Genomic DNA, 27,713 nt, shown 5'->3' on the forward strand with positions numbered 1-27,713 from the left:
GAATGATCCTTGAGCTATATTGCACATTACTTTTATAGAATTAATTGTGTTTAAATTCACAGCTTTTTCTGATCTATGAAATTCATACTCTGGCTTATATTCTCGTTTTTCAAAACCCAATACAGGTGCTATGCTATGTAAAATTTCAAAGTGAAGTATTCCATTACATTTTATATATGATCTGAAATCGTTTGGATCAACCGAAATGTCAAATGTTAACTTGGCTTTGAATTTCTCATTATAAATATTTATTTGATCCATAACCCGTTGCTTAATATCTTTAATTTCATAACATCCCTCTTCCAGTTTAATATAACACCACGCACGATCATTATTATTATGGTCAACTACTTGTATAGCAAATTTATTATTATCTTTGTTGATATTCGGGAATGAATTAAGTGTCTGCGAACATAACAAAGCTATTTCTGAGTCTTCGTAAAGGTTTATAGACGGAAAATAATTCGCAGATAATATGGTTGTGTTCCCGGTTAAACTTACAGTAACTGACTCGTACATTCCGAAATCTGAGATACAAATTTAATAATGAGACTCGTGACGTTTAATATGCAGAACAACTGTCAATGTCTCATTTAAGTTATCGATCGGATTATTATTTTGATCAACTAACTGTACAGTTATTGAATTAATATCTGTTTTGTTTAATTTGTAATATATAAGGTTTAACGGGGATTGAATAACCTTTGTTCCTGTTCTACCGCTTGGGAAAAACTCATATATCGAATGACTTTGTAGCTGGTTGCATGTGCTATATTACACATTACTTTTATAGAGTTAATTGTGTTTAAATTAGCAGCTTTTCCCGACCGATAAGCTTCATACATTGGCTCATAGGTTCTTTTTTCAAATCCAAAAACAGATGCTATACTGTTTGAAATTTGAAAACTGTTTGAAAACTTTAGTCTTCCATTACATTTAATGTATGTTCTAAAATCGACGGGGTCAATAGATACGTGGAATTTTAGCTGTGTTTTAAATTCATTATTAAAATGAAATAACTCTTTCATAATTTTGTTGTTAATATCTTCAATTTCATAACATCCTTCCAAAATAAATATAAACGTTTTTATGATAAATCTATTACTTGTTGAAGGAATAACCTCTATCTCTAACCGATTATTAGCTGAATTTATATTTGGAAATAAATTATATGTTTGCAAACATAACAAAGCTATTTCCGAATCCTCGTAAACGTTTAGAGATGGAAAATAATTTGTAGATAATATAGTTGAATTTCCAGTCAAACTTAATGTGATAGATTCATACATTGTAAAAATTCAAGACATAAATGACCACAGTTGAATGTATTCAAGTCTTGATAGTGAGAATAGTTGTATATTATTTTAAACTGTCTGAAATAATGCTGTAATTCAATTGGTGGAGGTAAATCACCAAAGTTATCAAAATATATAACTTTGTTCTTATTTTTATAAAACGCTACCCAATGACCTGAAGATATATCTAAGTTTAATATACCGCATTCAATCGTATGTGGTTTTTTAGGTAAAGTATCACGCGAAAAGACTCCACGGAAATGATTGATTTTCAACTTTTCAACATATTTTATAATATCTTGAGACGAAAGCGTCAGGTAGCGTGAGCATCAGTTTTTTTTTTTTCTTAACTTATTATTGTTTGAATTCAAACCACCACCTTTTTTTCTTTTTGAATTTTGAACAGCATTATACACACTAGCACCCCCAGACATCAAACTACCAAGTGCTGAGAATCCTGCAAATATAGGTATTAAGGGAATTACACCTCCTGACTGTCTCGGTGGTGAAATCAGCCTTTTACCACCATTCTTTTTCTTCGAAATTTTTTTTTTCTTTGCTGCTAGTATACCCATTCTTTTTGTAGGACGTTTCCGTTTACCTTTACAACCCATACCTATTTTTCTTTTAGCTTTCATTGCATTTGTTACTGCGTACGCAACAAATTTCTCTTTTCTAGGAGTATCTTTTGATAAAAATCTCTCCCAAGCACTATTTTCTAACACTTTATCAGCTTTATGTCTACCGTCTAAATTTTTACTCGTTGCATACACAATATCGTGATCATGACAAGCAGCATCCAATGGATTTATTCCTTTATCACCACGATCTAGTCTCTTTTTTAATTTTGTACCAGGACCACAATACTGATAGCCTGAAACATGGGCTTCGAGCGGGAGACTATTTATAAGAGAGTTTACAAACCCTTTTCCAGTATTGTTAGGTTAGGTTATTGTTTTTTTTGTGAAAAGCGGATAGCTCGATGAATTTTTACTAATTTAAGACCGTGAGAAATCGCTTGTTTTAAATTTTTGTAATGTACAATATAGTTTTTTTTCGGTGATAGAGTAGTTAACAATTTCTCAACTTTCGAATTTGGTGGGCATTCGTTAAACGGTAAAAACGGAAAATCATTATGGGTTTTATGTAAATGTTTAGGGTACTCGATATCAACTTCTAATGTATATCCTACTTCAGAATCTTCAGAAATTTTAGTTACATCTATGTCGAGATCATCAACCCATTCAAAATCTTTAAAAGGTAGTTCTGTCAACATAGACTTTCCATATAAATTTACACAGTCGAGATATGTAATCCAAGTAATCGGTTCATTCGAATTATAGTCCAATCCTTCAATATTTGGTATGTTTGCTTTAGCATATCTTTTAGTTGATTGACAAATACCTCCTCGGATTGATTTTTCGAAGTAGAGTAACATATTATAATCCTTTAACCTCTCTAATTTAACCTTTGTATACTTGAGCATACAATCAAAAGCAAATCCAGGGGCAGTCATATAATGAGCAGGATCTATTCTGAGAGTAGATAAACATATGTCTCTAAAATTTTCGAACACGTCAGCTAGTATGGTAACATCAGTTTTTAAATAAAGATCGCTATATTCACCCAAAGTCTTTACGTCAAATGTATTCCATACATTTTTTGCATGTCTATAATCTTCATCACTAATTTGTTCATCTGTTAACGAGTTATAAAATTCAAGCTTTGATGGTAAAATAGCATTGTCTAATTTACTCCAACTATCGACATATTCGTAAGGGAAGACTCCTTTCCGTGTAACTAAATCTAATGATTTGATTGAAAATATTTTTAGGGTTTCTCTAAGCCTCAACTTATCTTCAGATAAATTGGCTGCTAGTTTACTTAGCGACTCACTCATAAAACGGAATGTATCGACAAATTTAATACTAAATCTAGGTGCGATTTCCTTGCTAACGGATATATATTTTTCCGATGAATTAGGAATAATATGAATATCTTTATCATCGCAACCTAGTTCCCGAATTATGAAGTGACTATCATAAGATAAATTATGAAAGAATATTGGAACAAACGATGGACTAGTTATTTCGAAATTACATTGAAGACAGAGACATTGCCTATATTTGCCAGTAAAATGACAGTGATCTCCAACTTTAACCAAATTATTGTTTTTAAAATGTTTTGAACATTTTTGACAAAACTTGGTTCTTTGAAAACGTTGTTCCTCTTTATCAGTTAATTTGTCCATCGGTGTATTAATTTGATAAATTTTATTAATTTCATTTCCAATATTAATCATATTTTTCATAAATTTTTTTGCAGCCTTCTCACCTCTATAAATAATTACTTTCGTCGGAATTTCAAACTGTTTTACCAGCTCTTTCGATATAATACTATAGTCAACTTTTACATAGAACCCATAACTCATAATTTCATGTAAATGTATAACATGAGTTTTCTGATTTTTTTGTTTTTTACGTCTATTAATGAATTTATTAGGTTGTTTAAGAGTTAATATACATTCGAAATCTGCATAAATGACAAATGGAATCCTCTGCGTTTTTTTATAACCTTTGAAATAGATGAAATCATCATCCCCCTCTTCAAACATTATAGGCCTCCCCAATGGATTCTTTCCACAATTGCGTCGATGTTCATTTAATCCTTCTATACCCCAAAGCTTACTTTTGCACGGTTGAGTACCAAAAGTTGTGAAACATCTCTTACAAATAATTAGCTTCGAACAATTTTTTGTTTTCTGACTTCTGATTAATCTTGAAAAATTATGAATATAACAATAATGTGATGTTTCATCATTATTATACAAAAATAGGTCAAAATGATCATTTCTTTCGGTATTACATACATACAAGGGAAAAATAGTTTTTTTGTCATTCAAACTATAAATGTTTATTGAAATATTGTTTATACGTTCAAATTTAGGTATCTGACTGATTGGTGTTGGAAAATCAATACATTTAAAATTTAAACTACTTATTAACTCTAACATCTTAAAATATTTTTTATGAAAATTAGTTTTATTAGAGCGATTATCAAACTTGGATAATAATGCATATTTAAAACATTTATTATCACTATTTTTCACATTGATAATCGCTCTTTTATCTTTAATATGCTTAGGTAAATCAATATATGTTCCTCCTTTAAGAGGATTCACTATATTGATTCTCAACTGTAATGTTTCTATTACCTTAAGCGTCCATCCAGAACCTTTCTGTGTAAAATCTGCCTCTTCCCGCAACAATTTATTGAACATATCGTTTAGTATTTTTTTTTAAATTAGATGAATTACATGCAAGAACATTAAAAGTTTTGAATGCAATATCCTGTACTTCTTGTGTAATAATTCTTTCGTAAACACTATCCACGACTAAATTGAATTTTATAGATGTATTTTTACACGATTCTTTTAACTTAAAAATTAATTTCTCTGAAATATAGTTAAAAAAAAGCGTGTAATCTATAAAATCCAATGTATTTTTAATGATAAAAGTTTTCGAGCATTTTTTAAATCGTTCAATTTCGAATAATTCTTTATCAGTAGAAATTGTCCGCTGGCATTTTCTCACCGTTTGTCTTTTCATGATGAAACTGTAATAGAATATATATAAAAAAAAAAAATATAATAATGTAGAAATATCATTTTATTTAAAATATCATTCAAATAAATTAATACATTTAGAATATATTTACAAGACATAAAAATAAAAAAAGCTGTTTTGAGGTGAAAAAATAATGAATGAAAACAAGAAAATTATGAATTACTATTAACCATTGTTCATATAATTGTACTGTGCATATAATATAGATAATTCTTTTCGAATATTTTTTTCACGTTTCTTATCTGTATGTAGCAAATGTAAATAATCATTTGCAATCTTTTTTTTTTCATTCATTATTTTTTTTTTGTTTTAAACCCGCTTTTTTTATTTTTATATCAATAATTTTAATTTTTTTTTAAATTCTACTGCTGCCTCATCCATTGCTTGATCAATTTTCTCGGCCTTTCGGATAACATCGTTAATTTCATCCATAATAAATGATTTTGATTCCATTATTATTTTTTTTTTTTTTTTTTTTATTCTGAAAATTTCATAGTTTTTTTATACACTAACTGATAGTAATAAAAAAATAAAAAAAGTGTATATTAATTAGTGAATAATACTTATAATAATAGACTAGCTTATGTATTCACACATATGTATAAATACTATCAACAAATTAAAATAAATTATACATCATCTATAAACATTAGTTTGTGATTATTATGTCAAGTTTACTTCAATTAATAAATAAAACATTTTTTTGTATGGTTGGTATATTTAGCTTATTTACAATTAAATAATCGAATAAGAAAGTGAACAAAAAACTTTTAGTTTAGAATGTTTATTTATTTACATGTGTCTATCATCAAATTATTTTTTAAACATAAACATAATAAATACAATACTTTATATTAAAAAAATATAATCTTATTTTGTTTTTAACAGATTGTACCCAATTCCTGTAACTGATAATTAAGATTTTGTATCTGCATATTAAAATTATTTATACATTGCCAATAGTCGGTACATCTAGAACGATAAAATATAAGGATCTTTTCTTTCTCTTCTTTTAAAAAAAGCAATTTTTCTTTTAATACACATGTATGTATATAATATTCGTTAATATAAGTTACATTGAGAGAAGGAGAAGGACTTATTCTAGTTAAAAACAATTGATATTTTATATTTTTAATATTTTTTTTATTCTGTTTAAGTCTCCATCTTCTCATGAAATGGTCTTTTTCATCCGTTTCTGTATAACTTTCAATCATTTGTTTATAATAGTCTATTTCGTTTAAAATATCATTGTAAGAATTCATTATCTAAAATGGTTAAAAAAAAATGTTAGAACTAATATGTATAAAGAAATATGTTAAAAAAAATCTGATTATTAGAAACTGGTTCCTATATCAACTAGCATTGCGTATAATTTAAAGTTAGCTGATAATCAAGTTTTATATCATGTTATTCAATAAATATAATCATTTACATACTGTATACGGAATACAAACTTGTTTTTAAACGTATCCCTACTTTTTAGCATTTTTTAATCATTAAATATACATTATGGTAGTTAAAATGACTATAATATATCAGTCAGCATAGTGAATAATTTAATGTAAGCTAATATGTCTATATTTTATATATTATAATAATCAAGTTTTTATATTATGTTATTCATATAATTATAATCATATACATACTGTATACTCTTGTTTTTTTTTTTCAACTTATTTCAACTTTCTAACATTTTTTTAACCATTTAATATACAACATGATAAACATAGATATTTTAATTAATCAACCTTTTAAATTAATTATAAAAACCTTGTACATTTAATATTAAAATTACTGATAAAACTATTGAATATCGGTTCATTATAACCACTTCCCTAAACGCTTATGTTATGTTATGTTTTTTGCTATCGTGTATTATTTTTTCGTTTAAAAACTAGTAAAGATGTGGAGTTTTAGATTCGATAAGATGATTTTTTTTTAAAAAAATATATAAATAATGAAATAAATAGGTACTTACATTAAAGTATTTTCTAATGTTTAGAGACGAATGACTGTTGATGATGCCGGTGTTGGACTGGTAAACTGTGTAGGTTTGAAGTATTTTCCAATGTTGAGTGATGAATCCTTATTGATGATGTCGATGCTGGACTGGTAAACTTGGTAGGATTGAAGTATTTTCAATGTTCGATGGTGAATGACTGCCGCTTGTTGTTGCTGGTAGAGAACACAAGCTGGACTGATATCGTTTGACTATCAAATGCTGCGTTATATAGTCGAGAATCATCTCCTACTTTCCTAGTTATCGTTTAAAACTTACATTCTATTCGAAGAAATCGTATGACCTGTTCATGTAATATTAATTTTAAAAACAACTAAGTTATTTAGTATAGTTATGTAGTAATAGTAATTATAATATATAATGTATGTATTGGTGTTGACCGTAGTCCGGAATGTTCATTTAAAAATAGCTAGGTCAAATTTTGAGGCGTTGTCCGAATAAAAACTAGTATCGATAGGAGGTCGTATAAGACCGTTGGCGGAATAAAACTAATATTAATAAGAGGTCAAATTAAGGGCGTTGGCTGGTTTAATGAACATTGCTATGAATATTCCACATTTCAAAGTTGCTATGGTAGTGGAAACATTACAGTATATAAGGCTAGCGTATTAACAGCAATATTACAGTCAACATTCAGCAACTAGAACTTCTTCATCATCTATAACAATTCAGCTTCAAGATGTCTTACAGAACTTCGATCATCGATTCCGGATCAGAGGTTAGTAATTGAATCACTTTAATAACTAAAGCAAATTGGAGGTCAGTCGTAAAACTACTCAAGGCTATGGTTATAATAAATTCGTGGTTGATTATAACTTTATTTTAAACATAATATTAAAATTAAATAATAATTAGAGTGTGACTGTAACGTTGCTCAATATTGTTTTAGAGATCGGCTGTAAGCCACTCATACATTTATAGTTATTCACCTTAGTTTATGTTTTATAGAACGAATTTGAGTCCCTGGACACAAAAATGAAGCCTTCTACTTCAAAGCAGGTCAAAACATCGTTAAAAAGAGGGGCTGAAAAAACAGTAGACAAAAAAAAACAAAAAAAAACAGATGAAAACAGTAAGATAAATAATAATTTATCATATTAATACTTTATCTAATATTCTAAGGTTATGAATTATGGCATGAATTTATTTATTTGTTTTTTTTTTAGAGTTCATCATACAGAGAAATTCTCGAAGAGAAATTGCGGGCGGAAGAATTTGATGAAGAGATTTTTAATTCTGTCACTTTTCGTCAGGGAGATGGTTTGGCTACCATCAAAAGCCAATTTAATCCTGACGAAAAGCCAACGGATTATTGGACGACAACACATTACAAGTGTGCGAATATACACAACGTCCCAACAAAGGAAAGGTAAAGACTAGACTTTGGTTTATTTTTTAATTAAAAAACTATTGCTAAATGAAAAAAATCATTAGTTTTTATTCACTGCTTAACTGATTGAATAATTAATTTATGTTGCAGGTGGCGACACTCTGAGGCATCTGTCAAGGTGACGACATCGGACAAGTCGAAAGATCAAACTCTCAATATCAGTTTAAACGAGACCATGCAGGTTATATTTGATGTAATTTTGAAAGACCCTGAACGTCGTACAATAAGAAATAAATTAGCCGCATGAAAAAAAAAAATGTAGTATAAAAATATTTTTATTTATTTAATAAAAAAAAACAATACATAAATATAAATGAATTTGTATTATATCATACTATTAAGTCCTGTAAAATCATGTCAGACATTACATTAAAATGAAATTGTAAAATCTCATACAAAAATGAAGTGTCATCGTTTTGTAGATGAGAATAATAACTAAAATCATAGTTCTGTATATACTGGTTTGTGAATTCGTTTCTCTGGCAACTGATGGGCAAACCACGGACATCGTTTTTAATCAGTTCGTAAGCTGCATCGAATGTTGCTTGAAAACTCGGTAGACGTTTCTGTTTTTCTGCGATATAAAGGTCGACACAATATTGAAGTTGTTTTAGTCTGCAGAAATCTATATGCGAGAGTGTAATATAATCATCATTTATATGCAAGGTTATTGAACTCTGCTTCACATTAATTGAATATGTAAAGTTCTCAGTAATTCTTACACGTCTACACCTGGTATATAAGTTGTTAGTAATTTAAATGTAATTAGATTCAGACATGAGCGTACACCATTGCTCTAAATTTAATGTTATAATTTTTTTCGTTAACTTACACTCTAATAACACAATAATTGAAATTTGTTTGCTGATTAATAGTCCAACCGTAACACTCTTCTTACCAAATGGACGTATGTCAAATACCGATTTTGACACAATTACCGGTAGACCCATAACAAATTAAAGTTCTTTTCTTTTTAATAATTAAAAAACCTTTAAACTATAAACGTAATTATTTTTTTTAAAAATTTGATATAATATAACCGATGAGGGATATACTTTGAACTGAAAGCGTTTTTACTTTGCAAGCGTATTATATACTAAACTTGATAGATAAAAAAAAAAAAAATGCAAAAAATGTGAACGTATAGCATAGTCGGCTACTGCATGTAGTAGAGGGGAGAATTACATATACTTACCTGTTACCTGAAAACATTTAAATTATTGCTACACGCGCTGACCCACTAGGCTATACGTTCACGAGATATTCAATCAAATATTAACACATATAAGTTGTTTTAAAAAATCAACATTTATTTTCATTTACTATAACATAATATAATAAAAAAAACATGATTAACAAACGGTATCGTATGACCCAGTTTCACAATTACAAATATGTTCGGTTTTACAATATTTACTTAATATGTTTTGAACATATTGATTACCTTTCATTAATAACACATATAAACACCTTGGGCTGAATCTGCAATGTTCAATCCATGGATCGTCCAGCCTTTTCCAGTTATGAAGAATAAGTGCCGGCGCCAATTGGACCCAGCCCATGTACACGCCACGCGCAGCACACGCGTGGACTATTTTGTAGAACGTTGATTGAGACGGAGTGGCGCATATTAAACCTATCCCACGGCCAGTACAGTTCCAGCCTGTGTTCGCATGGGTGAAGTTGTGCTTTCAACACAGTTTCGTGGATCGTGGGTTCCTATATTTGGATTATATTATAATATAATATTATATTAATATATATTTTCCTATATTTCCTATATTTTGTAAGATGGAAAAATTAATTGAAATTGTTAGAGGCTTTCCTGTTTTGTATGATACTTCTCATGAAGATTATATGAGATCAAAACTGAAAGATGATTTGTGGGATAAGATAGCTAAAGAATTAAATACGTCAGAAATACCATCAGGTGAGTAATCTTGTTTGTAATATTTTGTAGAAATAATAATTTCTAATAATAGTTATGTTGTGCGTTTCACATGGACGTATGGACGTCTATGAACTATAAATAGCCAAATAGATATACGATATACGGGAAATATTATTTTTAATCGTCATGTCTTTTCATCGACGATAAGCAATTTCTTCATAATCGATAAACGAAACTAAATAGTAAATAATAATATCTTGTTTGAAAATGTTGTATTTAATATTTTAAAAAACAAAATATAATATTATGTATTTAAAATACAGAAAAAGTATTTAAATATTTAACAAGTATGTATAAAGACATTAATTTTAAGATTTAGCGTGGCATCACAGTTTATTATTTTTATTTTTTATTTATAATATTAAACAATATTATTTTTTCGATTTTACATGTAATTTATTTTTTATATTACATTGTAGTAAATTACATTTTATATTGTATCAACAAAATTTTTAATTAACAACATCTTAATTTATATTTTATTAATTAATAACATCCTAATTTAAATATTCTTAAATAATGACATCTTAATTTACATATTTTTTATTCAAAACTGTCCCCTTTGTACTGCTCTTCTTTGCTAGTCAACAGATCCGTAGTTAGAATTAAAACATTCAGTGAAGTTTTGTCGAATTGAAAATGCTTCATTAGAACTTCTACTTCGATTTGGTGCTAATGAACTAAAATTACTTTCATCAAAGCTGTATGCTATTTCATCATCTTCGTCCTGTATACTGGAATTTGAAAGAATATCAGTTCTCAAATAATTATGAAGCACAATTGTGGCCAACACTACTTTATCTATGGTGTCCAATTTGCATTCAAAAGGTCTTTTGTACACACGAAATCTTGCTGTTAATATTCCAAAGCTACTTTCTACTGTTTGTCTTGCTCGGGATAATCGATAATTAAAAACCTTGTTTTCATAATTGCCAGTCACTCTCGCTCTAGGATATGGACGCATTAAATTTGGCATTAGAGGAAATGCTTCGTCTCCGACAAAGACATACGGTGTTCCTGTATTTTGCCCGGGTAACGGTTTTGGTTCGGGCAATTGTAAAGACCCACTGTTTAGCATTTTCCCTAACGAGGAATTGGCGAAAATGTTTCCATCGCTAAACCTACCCATAGAACCCACATTTATAGTTGTAAAACGATAATTTGCATCCACAGTCGCCATCAAAACAATGGAAAAATATTGCTTATAGTTGTAGAAAGAAGACCCACTAAGAAGTGGTTTCCGAATGGCGATATGTTTTCCATCAACTGCACCCAAACAGTTATAAAACTGCCATTTTCTCTCATAATCCAAGGCAATATATTTCCAAGTTTCCACTGTTGGTGTAGGTATGTAGAAGGGTTGTAAACGATGCCACAGAGCTGCACATACTTCATTTACAATATTTGATACTGTTCTCTCCCCCAATCTATAGCTTAATGCTATAGTTTTAAACATGTCACCAGTGGCCAAATACCTAAAAAAGTATGAAAAAAAATGATATAGTTTCTAAACGGAGTGATAAATGTATTGATTTTACAATGATGTGTGTTTTTTTGTTTATTTTTTTATAATTGACGATTGAATTTGTATTTTATTTTATACGACTATTTTTAATTACAGCCCAAGCTGCTAAGGATCAATGGCGAAAGCTAAGAGAAGCTCTTCGGAGACAACAAAAAAAAAGTGGGCAACAGGCAACACATGTTAGGCTATGGACGTATCAAAAACAAATGGAGTTTCTCCAACCTTTTATGAAAAACAGAAATACTGTTGGAAATCCCACTTCACTCCTTGAAGAAAGTCAATTGGCCACTTTACCCTGTGAAAAAAGTCAGTTGGAAGAGTTTGATATTCCACCATCTGATGAACCCAGAATTGAAGGCGAACCAACCGAATCTTCTGAAAATGTCGCCCGTAAAAGATTTAAAAAATCCACGATTTCTAATGATCCTGTCATGCGAAAGTTTATTGAGGAAAGTGACAAGAAAGCAAAAAAGAGGGATGAATTACGTCAGAGTCTTGTTGCAGAAACACAAAAGCAAGAAGAATTAAAAAATGATGCTTTGTATCAGTTTTTTATGTCCATGTACAACATCACTAAAGGTCTTCCAACAAAATACCAAAGAGAAGTCAGAAGAAATTTGTTTCAAGCTGTTTCTGATGCCGAAGATAAAGCTGAGGATGAAATCACAGACAAACGTGAAGTTAACCAAACTTATCAGATGAACACACAACGTGCTATTTCAAAAACACCCCAGCCTACTAGTTCATTATCTTGTGCCTTAACGCAAGGATACCCTGAATTTTTTTCTGCATCGAATTCAACTTCGATTAGCTCAGTTGACACAAATGAAAGAAACTGCTCAAGACATGAAGACGATTCTTCAAGAACATTTTTTGATTTGTTATAACATGGTGTAATTGAATAATATAATAATATAATAATAATATTTTACAAAAAAAAACATTTTTCTTTACATTTTTTTCGTTTTTAGTTTTAAAGTAACAGCCAAATAAAAAAATTGATTTTGTCGAAAACTGGTGAATTACGAGTACCTACTTTGTAATTTGTTATATTTATATAAAAATCTTAAAATAAAGTTTCAAATTTCGTATCCAAAATCTTTAAAAATGCTACAAAACTGTAAAATGTTCTAAAAAATTAAGAAAATAACCTAAAACCTAAAAATTGTCAAGAAATGCAAAATAAAATTTTCTTATTTTCATTAAAAGTACATAAAACAGATAAAAACAAAAACCAAATATATTATTAGATTCTTGACACCGTACATGATCGCCTACGATTTATTTCAAAACACTAACTTATCGCCAGTCATAATTATTAGTAACCATCAAATGTAATCGTGGTATTAAACGCTTACCTCAGGCATACTGCTAGTTTTTCTTCACTTCCAATAGGTTTTTGTGCATTGCACTCTTGACCAGTGATATCCATTTTAATTAATTCATGAATTTCACTAAACTGTTTTCTGTTTAATCTAAACGACTCTTTGAACACACTATCTGGAACTTCACTGGATAACTCTCCATGACTCTCTCTTTTTCGTAAATATTCATTCGTTTTACTTTTTTTTCTTTTTTTGCCGAGTAGGTGTGAAACTATATACCTTTCATCGTCCTCAGATTCAGATTCTAAATCGAGAAGAAGTTGCTGCTGGCTTGTTGTCATCTTATGAGCTATACTGGGAGAAATGATGGAGATTTTGGTATATGTAGGGTAATGGGTATGGGTAAGGCATGGGCGTGGGCTGAGTTCAATATGCGTTACTATTAAAAACGTGTACTTGGACTGGGTTTCGGTCACAAGTGTGCTGCGCGTGGCGTGTACATGGGCTGGGTCCAATTTGCGCCGGCTCTAAGTCCGCAACAAAAGCATTCTACGACATCATCCACTCCTGAATATATTAAACCACATTCAGACAATGTATATTTATTTTGAAAAGTATTTTTTGGGAATAATTTGAATGTTTTAAATCTTGATGAAAACGAAGAAAATTCTGGATGAACCGCAGTCGGATTATTTCGTATACGATAAACTAATGATTGAAAATCATTTGAACAATTTTGAAAGTTCATTTTTGAAAAAAATGTATAAATTGTAAAACAATTTAATGAAATTTTAAGAAAATAAAGTAAAATGAGACACAACTTGAGTAAACGGCGGATCATTGACGACTGAATATAAAAAATGATTAGCTTATAACTCAAAAGTATATAAATTAAAAAAAAAATACAGACATTCATTAATTAGATAAATTACAGTGAAACCAACCTAAATGAAAAAAAAATGTGAATATATAGTAATATTTAGTAATTATAATTTCAGTTTTATAATAAGGTTTGTTGGGAAAAAATAAAATTTGGTGTGTGCACGGTAAATATTTTTGAGTAAGGGGCAAAACCGATTTTTAGTGTGCAAACTCCCTGTAATTTTAAAATACGGTAAATATTTTGTGTAAGGGGAGAATTCGTGGACAAAAAATATGAAATCTTCCTGTAAAATGCTATACGGTAAATATTTTGTGTGAGGGGCAAATAGGTGGACAATGAGTGTGAAATCTCCCCGTGATTTTTATCACGGTAAAATCATTGTGTTCAAGGGGGATACCTCTCTTGAACGTTGCGAAATTACCGCGGTGAAAAAAAAAAAGACTGTGAACATACAAATGTATACTACTAACTTGTGAAAACAGTGAATATTATTATAAGTATGGGACATGGGTAAACCTCAGTACCTTCAAAAATTTCGAGAGGAGTGGCTAACCGAAAAATTATTTAAGGACTGGTTATTAAAAATCGAAAATGATAATTCAAAGACCAGATGTAGATTTTGCAAAATTAACGCAAAACGTTATGATCTAATATAGCATTCAAATCCTAAAAAACACAAAGAAGCCTCTAAGGCTTTTTCAACATCCAGAACTATAACCTCATTAGGAAAAGTCTCATCAATAAAAACTTCAATGGCAGAAGGTGGATTAGCTTTGTTTATTGCTGCACATTGCTCAATATTGAATTGTGACCATCTTGGTGAGTTGTGTGTAAAACAGTTTTCTGACTCAGAAGTATAATGTATGAGAATATATTTAATGATAAAATATTATCTTACCGTTATCTCTTCGTCTCTATTTTCATCAATGAAACATACGCTTTTAGTTGGTTTTTCCGAATCCGTTAAGAATTATAACTCTTCAAATAACCAAGATAATGGTTGATAGATGTCGTCTGTCCCAGCACCACTTCTTTTCGAGTCGTTAATTTTTTTTAATTCTTTCCGAAAATTGCTTCTTAATGTATTAATTTTTTTTTTACATCTTCAATTGTAGAGTCATTTTTCAAATGTTGATAATAAACTAAGAGTTTTTTATATGCAGAATTTTTTTTTATCTCTATTGGAATACTCTTTACAACGAACATACCACAATTCGGGTAATTGTTTGTACTCTGAAATAAAATCACGCAAAATGGATCGATCGCGGCATTCGCGGCTTGTGATTTCACTTCCGTCATCCATCGCTGCGATGTCAATACTGACGAAGTGTCAATATCGACCTCACACTGTCAATATAATCATCAGTAAACAAATACTGCCGATTCGATATCCGAATTTTTCATCAGTCATCAGTATCGTTTTTTCATACTGACAGTACATCAGTACTCACATCACACGATCAATAATACTGTCAGTAATATTGATCGTGTGAGGGCCGCTTTCTTTACACACTACATGATTTGGTCGGGCCGACAGGATACCTGACCAAATCAGACGTTGCATACACACAGTACGACCACCACACGATGTGATGTCATTCTAGTTCGTGTCCACTTGTGGTGTTCGCATGTCGAATTTGTGTTTTTTACGAGTGTAACAATTTGACGATTATAAACGAGTGTTCATCTATGCATTAGATATATTTCCACAATCTATCATGGCTCCAACTAACAGAATTTGGGAATTGGCCTAACAGCATTATCATTGACATTGACGGAAGAAAAGAAGAAACTAAGGATGTGGGCAAAAAAATGGTTAATTGAACGAAGAAAATGACATTACTAAAAGAATTGGATGGTGATGATTTTCGTACCTATTTAAGAATGAATCACAATTGTTTCGACGAATTACTAAATTTAGTAAGACCATTGATCACTAAACAAAATACTCATTTGCGAGAAGCTGTCAGTGCCGAAGAAAGACTTGTTGTCACCCTAAGATATTTGGCATCAGGCAGAAAATATAATGATTTAAAATTTAGTACCGCAATTTCACCACAGTTACTTTCAAAAATAATTCCAGAAACGTATCATGCTATTTTTAAATACAATATAAATACGTATTAAATTATTCTGCCTGACAAAATAGAGGAAACTTACAAACGATTTTTTCGATCTGTTAAATCGATTAATCCAAATGTTAAGCCAATTAGTGTTATGATGGATTATGAAAAAGCAGCAATGAATGCAGTAAAATGTGTATTTCCGAATGTGGTTATAAATGGTTGTTTTTTTCACTTATCTCAGTGTATATGGCGACATGTCCAAGAAATTGGCTTATCAAAAAAATATAAAGAGGACTCAGAATTTGCTCTGCATATCCGTATGTTACCAGCTTTAGCATTCGTACCTCAAGAAAACGTTATTGAATCATTTAGTATTCAAATTTGGAACTGTTTTTTTTCTTGTGGAAGCAAATTTGCCTCAAACAAATAATTCAGTGGAGGGCTGGCATAACTGCTTTTCATCAATGTTGAATTCATCGATTCATCCATCTATATGGAAATGTATACTGCACTACAAAAAGAAGAACGTGTCAATTGATTGAATGTTGAACAATTAGTTGCAGTAAATCAACTACCATCAAAAAAAAAATACAATGATCGAGCAAAAAAACTTTAAAAATATATGCAGTGATTGTAATAATAGAAGCATAGAAGATTATTTACGAGGGGTTGCGCATAATTTTCATCTGCAAGTTTAATTTTTTTATTAGGCACTGATATATTATATTTTTAATCATTGACAACTTTGTTAAAGTTTATTTCTGAAAACCAATTATTATTATTATTATTATTATTTTAATAAATGAGATAAATTATTTGTGAGAACCTAATATTATTATTATTTTGATTATTGACAATTTTGTTAGCTTATTTCTGAAAACCTATTATTATTATTTTAATTATTGAGATAAATTATTTGTGAATTACTTATTAGGTCTTATATTTAATCAGAATTAAAACAATTAAAAAAACATTAAAAATCATGACACTATCTATTGACATAGATCCACATAAACACATGCCTATGTATTGAGTATGTACGGACACAATAATAATAATAATAACAAAAAACAACCATCTAACCTAACGTACCTATATTTACCTACGTCATTCGTGTAATAGGTTATTAGGATTTCATTAACAATATTAACTTTTAAGTTGTAACTTGTAATTATTGGTAAGCAATGATACCAATAAAATAGTTAAAATATTTTCTAAGAAACAAATATAGCGGTAAGTAATTGTGTTATTAATTATTATTTTGGCGGTCCTGAAAAGGACCGTTTTAAATAATTCCCTAGCGTGTTGTGGGGGATACCTATTTTTTTTTGGGGGGGTATTGCGGTCTTCTTGGTGGGTTTTTTTTCACTTTGGAAACCACCCGTGGTTTGACAACTTTAGGTTGTTTTTTTGTTTAGCCGGAGATTTCTTCGTTTTGGTCGCAGCTTTTGGCTTGGTAAATGCCACAACTACAGCCTTCTTCGATGTTCCTGGTGCTTTAAATTTCTTGACAATTGATTTCTTCTTCTTGGCTACAATAGCTTTTTTCGGCTTGACACCGGCAACGGGCAATTTGAAGTGTCCAGAGGCGCCGTTGCCCTTGGTCTGGACGACGGTACCGTTGGTGGCAGCAACTTTCAAAAATTTCCTGATGAAGGGCGCCAAATTGGCGGGATCAACTTTGTAGTTGGCGACCAAGTACTTTTTGATGGCTGGCAACGACGAACCTTTCTTCTCCTTCAACTCTTTGTTGGCCGAAGACGGCGGTGGCTGTGACAGAGTGGGAGTAGGCCGCCTTCGAGAACATTCTACTACTGTGGCGCAGCTTTGAGGATTTTCGAGGAAGCTATATGGCGAGAAATCGCGTCCGTGTTCGAACAATAACTGATGTAATATTTTATTGTGCCATAGATTATGAGTTGAATTAATAATTTTAAACTGGTTTTGAATTTCTTTTATTATTGGTTCTAAACCATATATATTTAATGCTATTTTTCGCCTATCATATTTTCCTCTAATGTAGAAATGTTCACACATTGTTATGTTTGCAAAGCCGAATAAATCTCCTGACTCTCAAGATTCATATACAGTGGAACCTCGATAACTCGAACCTCTATAAGTCGAATTTTCGATAACTCGATGGAATACCTTGGTCCCTGGCTTCCAATATATGATATGTGTGATAAATTTTCTCGATAATTCGAATTTCGCTAACTCGAATTTCTTTATAAGTCGAAGTAATTTTAGTTGAATTTTAGCTTATAACTCGAATTTATATAATAAAATATAATTCGTACAATTACCTATCTCGATAACTCGAAGATCAAATAACCAAGTACATATGTATATTATTATAAATAACGAAAATCGTAATCGAAAACCGATTACTATTATCAATCTTATCATTACCACCTACAGTTATATATTCAACGATATTGTATTATGTAATATGTATGTCTATACCTAATCTATATCTCCGATAAGTTACGTATATCTACTTTATTAGTATTTATTACTGGTAAAATTATACGTCGATTGAAATACGAAATGTATACGTCGATATTTTATACAATGCTGACAAAGCAAATGTTCAGTTTATTTTGTGATTTTGTCAAGTCAAGATGGAAAAACGTAGTTTAAAGTCTCTAACTGTCGGTGATAAAATAAAAATTATTGAAGAAGTAAAAAAGGAGTGAAACGGAAAAAAGATATCGCGAGTGAATTCGCTATTCCTGCTAGTACCTTATCGACTATAATATTGAAGGATAAAGATAAAATTCTCAAAGCAGTTGAAGAAGCCCCCTGCTTACCACGCCGAAAAAGATTTAAAGCATCAAGTTTCCCAGAAATTGAGCATGCTATGACGGAATGGATAAAGCGAGTAAGAGATTATAATTTCCCCATTTCAGGACCGTTAATTCTAGAAAAAGCAGCAGAGTTCGCAAAAAATTTAGTCCTCACATTTCAAGCTAGTTCGGGTTGGCTGGAAAAATTTAAATTGAGGAACGGAATAGTAGAAAAAATCATATCAGGTGAGAATGCCACGGTGTCTGAAGTTGACTGTGAACATTACCAAACAAACATACTACCAAGTTCGTTAAAAGAATACGACTCTAAAGACATTTTCAACGCAGATGAATTCGGTCTCTTTTTCAAGTGTACACCTGACAGAACTTTGACATTCAAAGGAGATACTTGTCACGGAGGAAAAAAGAGTAAAGAACGTGTAACAGTCATGGTAGGTGCTAATATGACTGGAACAGAAAAATTAAAACTACTCGTTATTGGAAAGTCAAGAACAATATCATTGTTTTGTTCGTTAATAAAAAAATTAAGTAAAAAAATAGTAGGTAATGACAGATTGGTTAGTATTTAATAGTGGGTATTAATTTACAGTCAACAGACAACAATACAACATGGACTGACAACCCAATTCAGAGTCAGACTCAGCCTCAGATACTCAAGATATAAATAGAACACTTCCAAAAAAAATTCGTAGATTGTGCACGTACAACGAACATAGGAAAGAAAAAACACATGTTTAAGGAAAAATTATGAAGTTAATGCTAAATGTAAACTGTGTATGAATTGTTTTAATATTTCTGTTAGAGGATATAACTCAGTGGTGTATCATGTAAGATAAGTAATATTATTAATAAATATTTTGTTGTTCAAAATTCTTTTAAGGAAGAACTTATCGTAGCTGCTGAAATAACTAAAATGTATCATACTATTAGACATAATCCGTCGTATAATTCTTTAGACTGTAGCTTTAAATTGGATAAGTTAATTTTTGAAGACTCAAAACTTGCTGGTAAAGCAAATTGTGATAGAAAAAAATGTAAAGCTATAGCACAAAATGTTTTAGCCCTAAGGTCGTTATTTTATGTGTATCAAAAAATTAAGAACCACAATCCTCCATAGTTTTATGCCCATACAAACGGATACTTCTAAAAAAAAAAATTTTACCCGTATGCAAACAGATTTTTACTAACGAGGAAGGCCAACAAAATGTTGTAATAGGTTTTATAGAAAACTGATGAAACAGCTAAGGAAATGTATAAGATGATCGACAGTATTTTTACTAATTCTGAACTAAATTGGGAATAAGTTAGTGGTTTTAGTGATGATAACTGCAGTGCAAAATTTGTTGTACACTATTCATTATTTACCAATATTAAAGCCAAAACTCCAAATGTAATTAAAAGTTATTGTCATTCACATATACTTCACAACTGTGTTAAAAAATCTATGGATTATCTAGATATTGATGTTGAAAATATAATTTTAAAAATATATTCAAATTTTTCTATTTCTGCTAAAAGAAGAAAAACTTTGAGAATACTTTGTAGAACGGTTATTGTGTAACTATAAAGCTTTAATAAGTTATTTTTTAAGTCTTGGATCAGATTGTCCAAAACAAATATAATTATTACTTAAAATTACCGAAGAAAGTCATGAAGTTAGCGAGGAGATAGAAATATTATATTTAGTTTTCTGTAATCTTATTCTTCCTATATTTAATAAGGTTGTAATAATAATTGAAAAAAAATTCTACAACTATAATTGAATTATTTAGTATTATGTTAAATGTTAAAAACAGTCTTTTAAGCAGAAAAACTGAACAATTTTTTGGTTTTGTAACAAATCAAAAACTGAACAATTTACAAGAAAAAAATCTGAAAAATACTATAACAAGAAGTTTAAATTTATTTCTTAATGAAGAAATTAAATATTTAAATAATAATTTTGATATTGATAAAAAACAAAATTGGTTATTTACATTAACACATTTTCAGCTATCTCAAAATACATTTCCTGACTTTAAACACTTTGAAGCAATCATTCATCACATACCTCAATTACAGAAATTGATTTTGACAATCTTTTTGATGAAATAATGACCGTACAATCAATTTCTAAAGAATTTATTAAGACAAGCGACTGGGAAAATGTAAAAACTATTCCGGAAAAGTGGCAATTTATTTTTCAGAAAGATATTGAACTGCCCAATATGTTTATATTCATTTTATTTTTATTAACACTCCTCAAGTAGTGTATTTACTGAAAAAGTATTTTCTGTTATGAATATTATATAATAGAGAGATGAGAGGAATAAGAGCTGATGTTCGCGCCGAGCAATTAGCGCATCGTGGTGTGCAATTCTGTACGGCGACGACGACCTGCTCCTATCAGCTCCCTCTTCATCCATACACCTCTCATTCCGTTAATTGTGATAAGTATTATAATTTTATATTTATTTAATCTCTTTGTGTTGTTCTAATGTGAGTTATCGGTCAGCCCGTTGCCTCATAAAATTATTATATTATTTTTTTTTGTTGGTTGTTGTGTACATTCTGCAGCCAACGCCCTTATTATTATTATTATTTTGTTTTTGTCGTTATCATTATTACTGTTCTCACGTATTTTTCTTGTCTTCCCGCTATTGAAGCGTATTTTTTATTATGTCGCCGTGTGCGCGCATCCGTTGTTTACGTTTTTTTTGTTTTTATAATTATTATACTTATTAAGTCGCAATGTGCGCCTCCGGTTTACGGTGATTATTACAATTATTGTCTCAACCATGTCAAGACTTCAGTAGGTTTAAGATAACTTTAAGTACTGTCCCCTTTGTTTATGAGCATGTGGTCATTGCACCAAACCGAACCGACCACAGAGACCCCCTCCCCATAACTAGCTTGTACCATCCTAATTCCTTAGGTAGGTATCTCCCGACCTGGTTGTCGCCGTCGTGCGTTAGAATTGCCTACCTTGTACATTCTCAGGCGAGGGCACTTGTAGTTGCCTACCCACTCAAATAGTCGACGTTAGTGGTGGCATTGGCCCAACAAAGGCATATTCAGTTATCGGGCTTCCCCCGAGTGGTCCTTCTGGTCGCCCTTCTTCAGGGCGCACACAGCTGAACTACTAATTTATTTTAATTATAAAGAAGACTGTCTTGAATTTTCTAAGCCAGTAAAAAAGGACAAAGATTAAATTAAGTTGGCGAAGTCAATATAAATATTCCTTCAAGTAATTATTTTTCTTATTTTTGGCTATTGATGTTTGTTATAAGTCTTGTTTATTATTTTTTAGTGAATAAGTTTTCATTATGTTTTAACTATACTATGTTTATTTAATTATTAAACTGCTGCTTATACATACAACCAGTATAAACTGCTATTGTGATGGTATTTTTATTTTTATTTTTGATTTATCCAGACTCCAGTTATTACCCTCCCCATTTAAAAATTCGGGCTACGCTACTGAAACTATGTAACTATGGTATAAATTGTGAATGAAAAAAATTGTCCTACATTACACAATTTGAAAGTTGGCAACCCTATACTATATGTTAAAATCGAAGCACTCCTTCTGGTAGAAACGCTGTTGATTTGGTATCGTGTAGATATATCACTGTAATGAAAGCATTAAATTTGAATTCGATGATATAAAATCATTGTACCTATACAAAAACGACTCTGAGCGAAGACGGTTTGTCAGCCTATATAAAATTTTTTTTTTTTAAATTACAAAAAATAATTGTTATTCTCCGTGTTTAAATATCTAATTTTGAACAAATTTGGTCACACAATATCTATTAAAAACTGCAGTGTTTCAATATTTTGATCGTCAAAATAAAAACCATATATTTATAAGCTTAAAACATTCATCACTCTAAATCTAAAATTACAGACAGTCCAACTAAAAATTAACCGTTTATCATGATCACGATTTAATGATGTTCAGTGAAAAAAAATAAGAACGTTCCAATAAAGCTATTGGAAATTAAAAACTATAGATAGGTCTTATCCTCTTCATGCACGAATATAATTGATAAGACCACTATCGAATATTGTCGTGTTATCTTTAAGGTTATGATAATATATTCTCAATTTTATGCAATTATTTTCATAAGTGATAACCAAGGTGGATATATAGAGGTGTAAACACTCTGATTATAAATTGATTGAAAAATGTACACCATTTGTGATTGCCACCGGGAGCGCTGACTACCCGATGAAGGCTCATAATGTTCGTACTTCTATACGAAAATACGATTTACAATGCTGAATGCTTGCAAGTTGTAATGCCATAAAAAATAAAAATATAAGATATCAATTTAATTTAAATAATGAATAACTTAGATGGATTTTTATTAAATAATTTTGAAACATAAATCTATCTTCAATTATACAATTATTGATAATTATCCACATTTTTTTTGGGAATATTGATTTGTGGAGTAGTTGTAGACATGTTGCCTACCTATTTGTGTTATAATTAAAAATTTAAATTTATGAATTTATTGTAATGATTGTCATATTGAAATATATTGATTAAAGTACCTACCTAATTGTAAATTTGTTATTTCCTTAATTTGGTACCACTACTTGTCATAATATGTTTATTTTTGTAAAAACATATTGTAGTTATTCTAATAATGGAATTATTGAAAATACCATCTCACTACTCGATGTCTCTATGGAAATTATTTATGTGTATAATAATAGTACTTATTTACATCATATTATTATCCTAGTGTACCTCTTTTGACTTTTGCATTCTTTTAAGTATCTACACAACCTACTTTTTTTGTACAAAAGGTGGTATGAAACTTATTTTTGTAACTTATCGAGTATTGTATTAAATATATTTATATTAATATATATGACATATTGCCTAATTATATATCATATTTTATAGTTCTTTAGTAAATCAGTAGCTGACTGTATGCAAGAACTTATGAACCGAGGACATGAGAAATTTAGAGATTGTGGTCCAACTATAAGTTTTATTCGGAAAATAAATGATTTAATTGATATTATGAATTCTAATACTAAAAAATATGGCTTGCAAGCAGACAAAAACTCATTCAGCAATAAAGTAAAAATTGCATTATTGTTATTTGTATTTGTATTTTTTTTATTATAATTATTAATTATTATTTATTATGAAACAGCAAATGTTGTGTTAAAAAAAGATGTGTCATAGTACCTAATGGCTAATTACCTACTTATCGATTTGTTATATTCTATTTTTCATAGATTATTGTGGATTTTATTGACTATTTAAATAAGTGGAAATCAGATATTCCAGACCAAAATTTTCGATTTACTAGTCAAACAGAAAAAGGATTGATAGTGTCATTAAATAGTACATTACAATTGGTTGAATATTTATGTACAAATGTAAACGATTATTCTTACGTCATGACTAAGCGAATTAATCAAGATAAATTAGAAGTATAAATTTTTAACCTTTATTTTGTTTAAATGAGTGCTTATAAAATAATATATATGCAACATGACTTTTTCATTAGCATTTATTTGGCTGTTTACGTCAAGCATGTGGTTCAAATCAGAATCCAGATCCTAAACAGTTCATCCAAGTTTATCGGTTATTATCATGCTATTCACTAATAAAACCACCAAGAGGAAGCAATGTGAGTGGTGGAGAAATGTTGAATTCTCTTGTCAGTATTCAACATTCATCAAAAGAAGATAAACAGCATAGATTAAACCTGGAAAAAAAATTGGATGAAATATTGGACAATGGTGATTTTGAAATATTTAATGATCATTTATACTGTGAAGATCAAACTTCATCTTATATAGACAAACCTGCTCTAACCTACTTTGTTGGTTATGTTGCTCGAAATGCCAAAAAACATTCATTAGCAAAAACTTGCAATGATTGTTTTAATTCTCTTATATCAACATCAGATGATCGTACCAATCTTGAAGTAGAAGTTCAAGAGTTTATAAATATGCGAAATAGAGGACATTTACTCAGTCCATCAGAATGTCTAATGAATATAATATACTGCTTGGAGACTGCTATTATAAATGTCATTAATAACAAAAGTATTAGTAGACATATTTTGGAACACGGTTAGCGTTTTTTAGTGTACTTACTAATTTAATTAATGTTCCATATTTCAATTATATGTATGTAGTATGTTCAATATTCTATAGTTATGGATAAAGTAAATAATACCGGAGTCCCTTCCAAAGTTGGCTGTCTGGAACATCAGAATGAATTAACCAAATATATTATTAATTTCTATTTGAACACCAGAATGATATTTGCATGTAAAAGGCATAATGATCAAATATCATACAAGAAAAATACGATAAAAAGATTAAAAAAATATCAAAATTAATATAAATATAAAATAGTAAAATACTACTTAACTACTGGTACATGTTTTCCAATCTGGATATTAAAATATATGAATTAAAAGTACCATATACACACATTGTACATATTAAATTAAGTTACACTATTTAAAATTTAAAATATTAATTATTAGATCATGAAGTCCACAGTCCTCGTAATTACTAAATATACTAATTAGTAATTAGATTAATTAGAATAAAATGCTAAATTGCATAATGTGCCATACAAAATTGAATGTGTTTGAGCCTTCATCGGGTAGTCAGCGCTCCTGGTGGCAGTTACAAGTGGTGTACTTTTTTCGGCCCACTATCATAATGTAAAAGATGGGAAGTGTTTACACCTCTATATATCCACCTTGGTTATAACAGTTGGGTATCATATGATACTCATATGCACGAAGAGGTATAAAAAAATATTTAATACATATTATACAGCAGGATGATTCGTCAAGCAAACTCAGTTCTCACTCTAATTTATCTGAATTTATTTAATTATACAATAGCGTTTTGGCATTTATTAATACTAATATACTATACATAAAATAGAACTAATGAATATAAATTGATTTTTGTAATCATTATAATTTATTAACAGCACCTGATTACCAATTAGGCTAATTTATTTTTATATAAACTTATAATCATCCTATCTACAACAATAGTTTTAACATTTTAAGAGTTGTAGATGGTACCTATATACAAAATATAAACTATATAAGACAGCGGCAACAACAGCAATTTCTCGGCACAATACGCAAAGACACAGCTTTTAACTGGAAAAACGCTGCTTTTGGAGACAAAATATTAAGGCGATGAGCCGCGAAAAGGAGATACAATCACTGTCCACCACCACATTGCCTACTACAGAAAAGTCGAAAATCCCGACCGAAGTCAGTGTGCTAATCGTTTGTTCCAACCTGCAACATACGGATGTTGCGACGACGGACCCGGTGGTAGCCGATAAGAAGGTTACCTAGATGGCGTTCGTGTACCATGGCTTCTTCAGCTTCATTAAATGAAATGGATTTGGATCAGGCCAAGATACGTGTGAAAAATAATGCTGCAGGTCGGCTTACGACACGCTTATTTGTCATGCCAAATATTGAAGTGATAACCCCTACAACGGAAATACAATCATCGTCCGCCACCATACTCCTTACTGCAGAAAAGTCGAAAATCCCGACCGAAGTCAGTGCGCCAGTCGTTTGTTCTAACCTGCAACATACGGATGTTGCGACGACGGACCCGCTGGTAGTCGTGAAGACGGTTAAACTTATATAGATGGCGTTCGTGTACCATGGCTTCTTCAGCTTCATTAAATGAAATGGAAATTGAAGTGATGACCCATACAGTGGAAATTCAAGCACCATATGACACATCGTAGTACAAACAGAGTTTAAAATACTGACAGGACTTAAATACCGATGCCAGTCGTCTATGCGGGCCAGCAGGACACGGTGAAAACCCGGTCAAGCCTAGACGCCGTTCACTTTGGTACCGTATTGAAAACAATTGTAGGCGTGTGTTGTGCAGCGTGATTTATCGCCTCTTGGTCAAATTCAAGTACAAAGCGTTAGAAATAATTGAAGACATGATAATAATAATGACAATAACTATAATTGGTTCGCTATACGTATAATATGCAATAATCAATTTTTTTTATAGTAACAAACTTTAAACAATTGTAAGACGAATGACAAATTCCATGGAAACAATATTTGTATAAAATAAATGTCTCAAATAGATAAAATAATAATATTAATAATAAAATGTTACAAGTAAATAGTACGTAGTAACGTAAATATTATGGTCATCCTATCGTAAAATGTTGTGGGTCAAAGTTTAGATATCCTGATTATAACATAAAATTTGATCAATGGTATAATGTGGATTATGAGAAGAAAAAACATTCACACCTAGCTCATCAACAGTACACATAAGAGAACTTCTTGAGGTCACAAGGGCCAAAAACCCAGGTGATGCCCCCCTACCCTGCTTGTAAGCGATTGCAAAGTTCTAGTAGTGATAATATCAATACATCGTACACCGGACCCATAACATCGACATCTATCACAACCCTTACAAATATTCTTCTTCAGATTCAAATGACTGCCCGATTTAAATTTTGATTCAACTCTATCGGTACCTAATTAAAATTAATGTATACCCAATCTGCTCGAGATGCACAAATATGGTAAAAAAATAAATTGAAAAGCAGTCCTCACAATAAATATTCTCGAAAATCAACATTCAATGAAACCAACAAGGATGAAATAATATGTCACTCTTGGGTTCTGTAAAATATTTCGTATTAAACGATGCATTTCCAAATAATCCTTTATATAGCCACCATTTGATAAAAAGAACAATGTTGGGAAGAATATTCTGCGCATGTAGAGGTTTCGGGTATAGAAGTGTGTGATGATGGACCGAAAAATGAATCACACGTA

The 27,713-nt window shown here is 30.4% G+C and overlaps 3 protein-coding genes, 1 long non-coding RNA gene and 1 pseudogene across 5 annotated transcripts; 2 read left to right on the forward strand and 3 right to left on the reverse strand.

Annotated features, from left to right (window-relative positions):
- Positions 1-2,244: 2,244 nt before the first annotated feature.
- LOC132950030 (uncharacterized) lies at positions 2,245-3,546 on the reverse strand. Its single transcript, XM_061021222.1, has one exon. The coding sequence runs from the start codon at positions 3,544-3,546 to the stop codon at positions 2,245-2,247; it is 1,302 nt and encodes a 433-aa protein (XP_060877205.1).
- A 3,981-nt stretch (positions 3,547-7,527) lies between these two features.
- LOC132950039 (uncharacterized) lies at positions 7,528-8,578 on the forward strand (annotated as a pseudogene).
- Positions 8,579-17,446: 8,868 nt separating this feature from the next.
- On the reverse strand, positions 17,447-18,118 carry LOC132950055 (histone H1B-like). Its single transcript, XM_061021258.1, has 2 exons — positions 18,081-18,118; positions 17,447-17,927 (listed from the first exon to the last, which is right to left on the reverse strand). Exons 1-2 carry the CDS (start codon positions 18,116-18,118, stop codon positions 17,447-17,449), a joined length of 519 nt encoding a protein of 172 aa, XP_060877241.1.
- A 584-nt stretch (positions 18,119-18,702) lies between these two features.
- Positions 18,703-20,005, forward strand: LOC132950061 (tigger transposable element-derived protein 4-like). The gene is made up of 3 exons (XM_061021270.1): positions 18,703-18,762; positions 18,846-19,319; positions 19,769-20,005. Exons 1-3 carry the CDS (start codon positions 18,703-18,705, stop codon positions 20,003-20,005), a joined length of 771 nt encoding a protein of 256 aa, XP_060877253.1.
- A 4,304-nt stretch (positions 20,006-24,309) lies between these two features.
- On the reverse strand, positions 24,310-25,202 carry LOC132937510 (uncharacterized). 2 transcript variants are annotated; one of them, XR_009663687.1, is made up of 3 exons: positions 25,000-25,202; positions 24,720-24,921; positions 24,310-24,605 (listed from the first exon to the last, which is right to left on the reverse strand). It is a non-coding gene; the product is annotated as an uncharacterized LOC132937510 (long non-coding RNA). The 2 variants fall into 2 exon arrangements; XR_009663688.1 differs by having other exon boundaries at positions 24,720-24,918; positions 25,000-25,032.
- Between the last annotated feature and the right edge of the window lie 2,511 nt (positions 25,203-27,713).

Source organism: Metopolophium dirhodum, chromosome 1 (genome assembly GCF_019925205.1).
Source record: "Metopolophium dirhodum isolate CAU chromosome 1, ASM1992520v1, whole genome shotgun sequence".
Lineage (NCBI taxonomy): Eukaryota > Metazoa > Arthropoda > Insecta > Hemiptera > Aphididae > Metopolophium > Metopolophium dirhodum.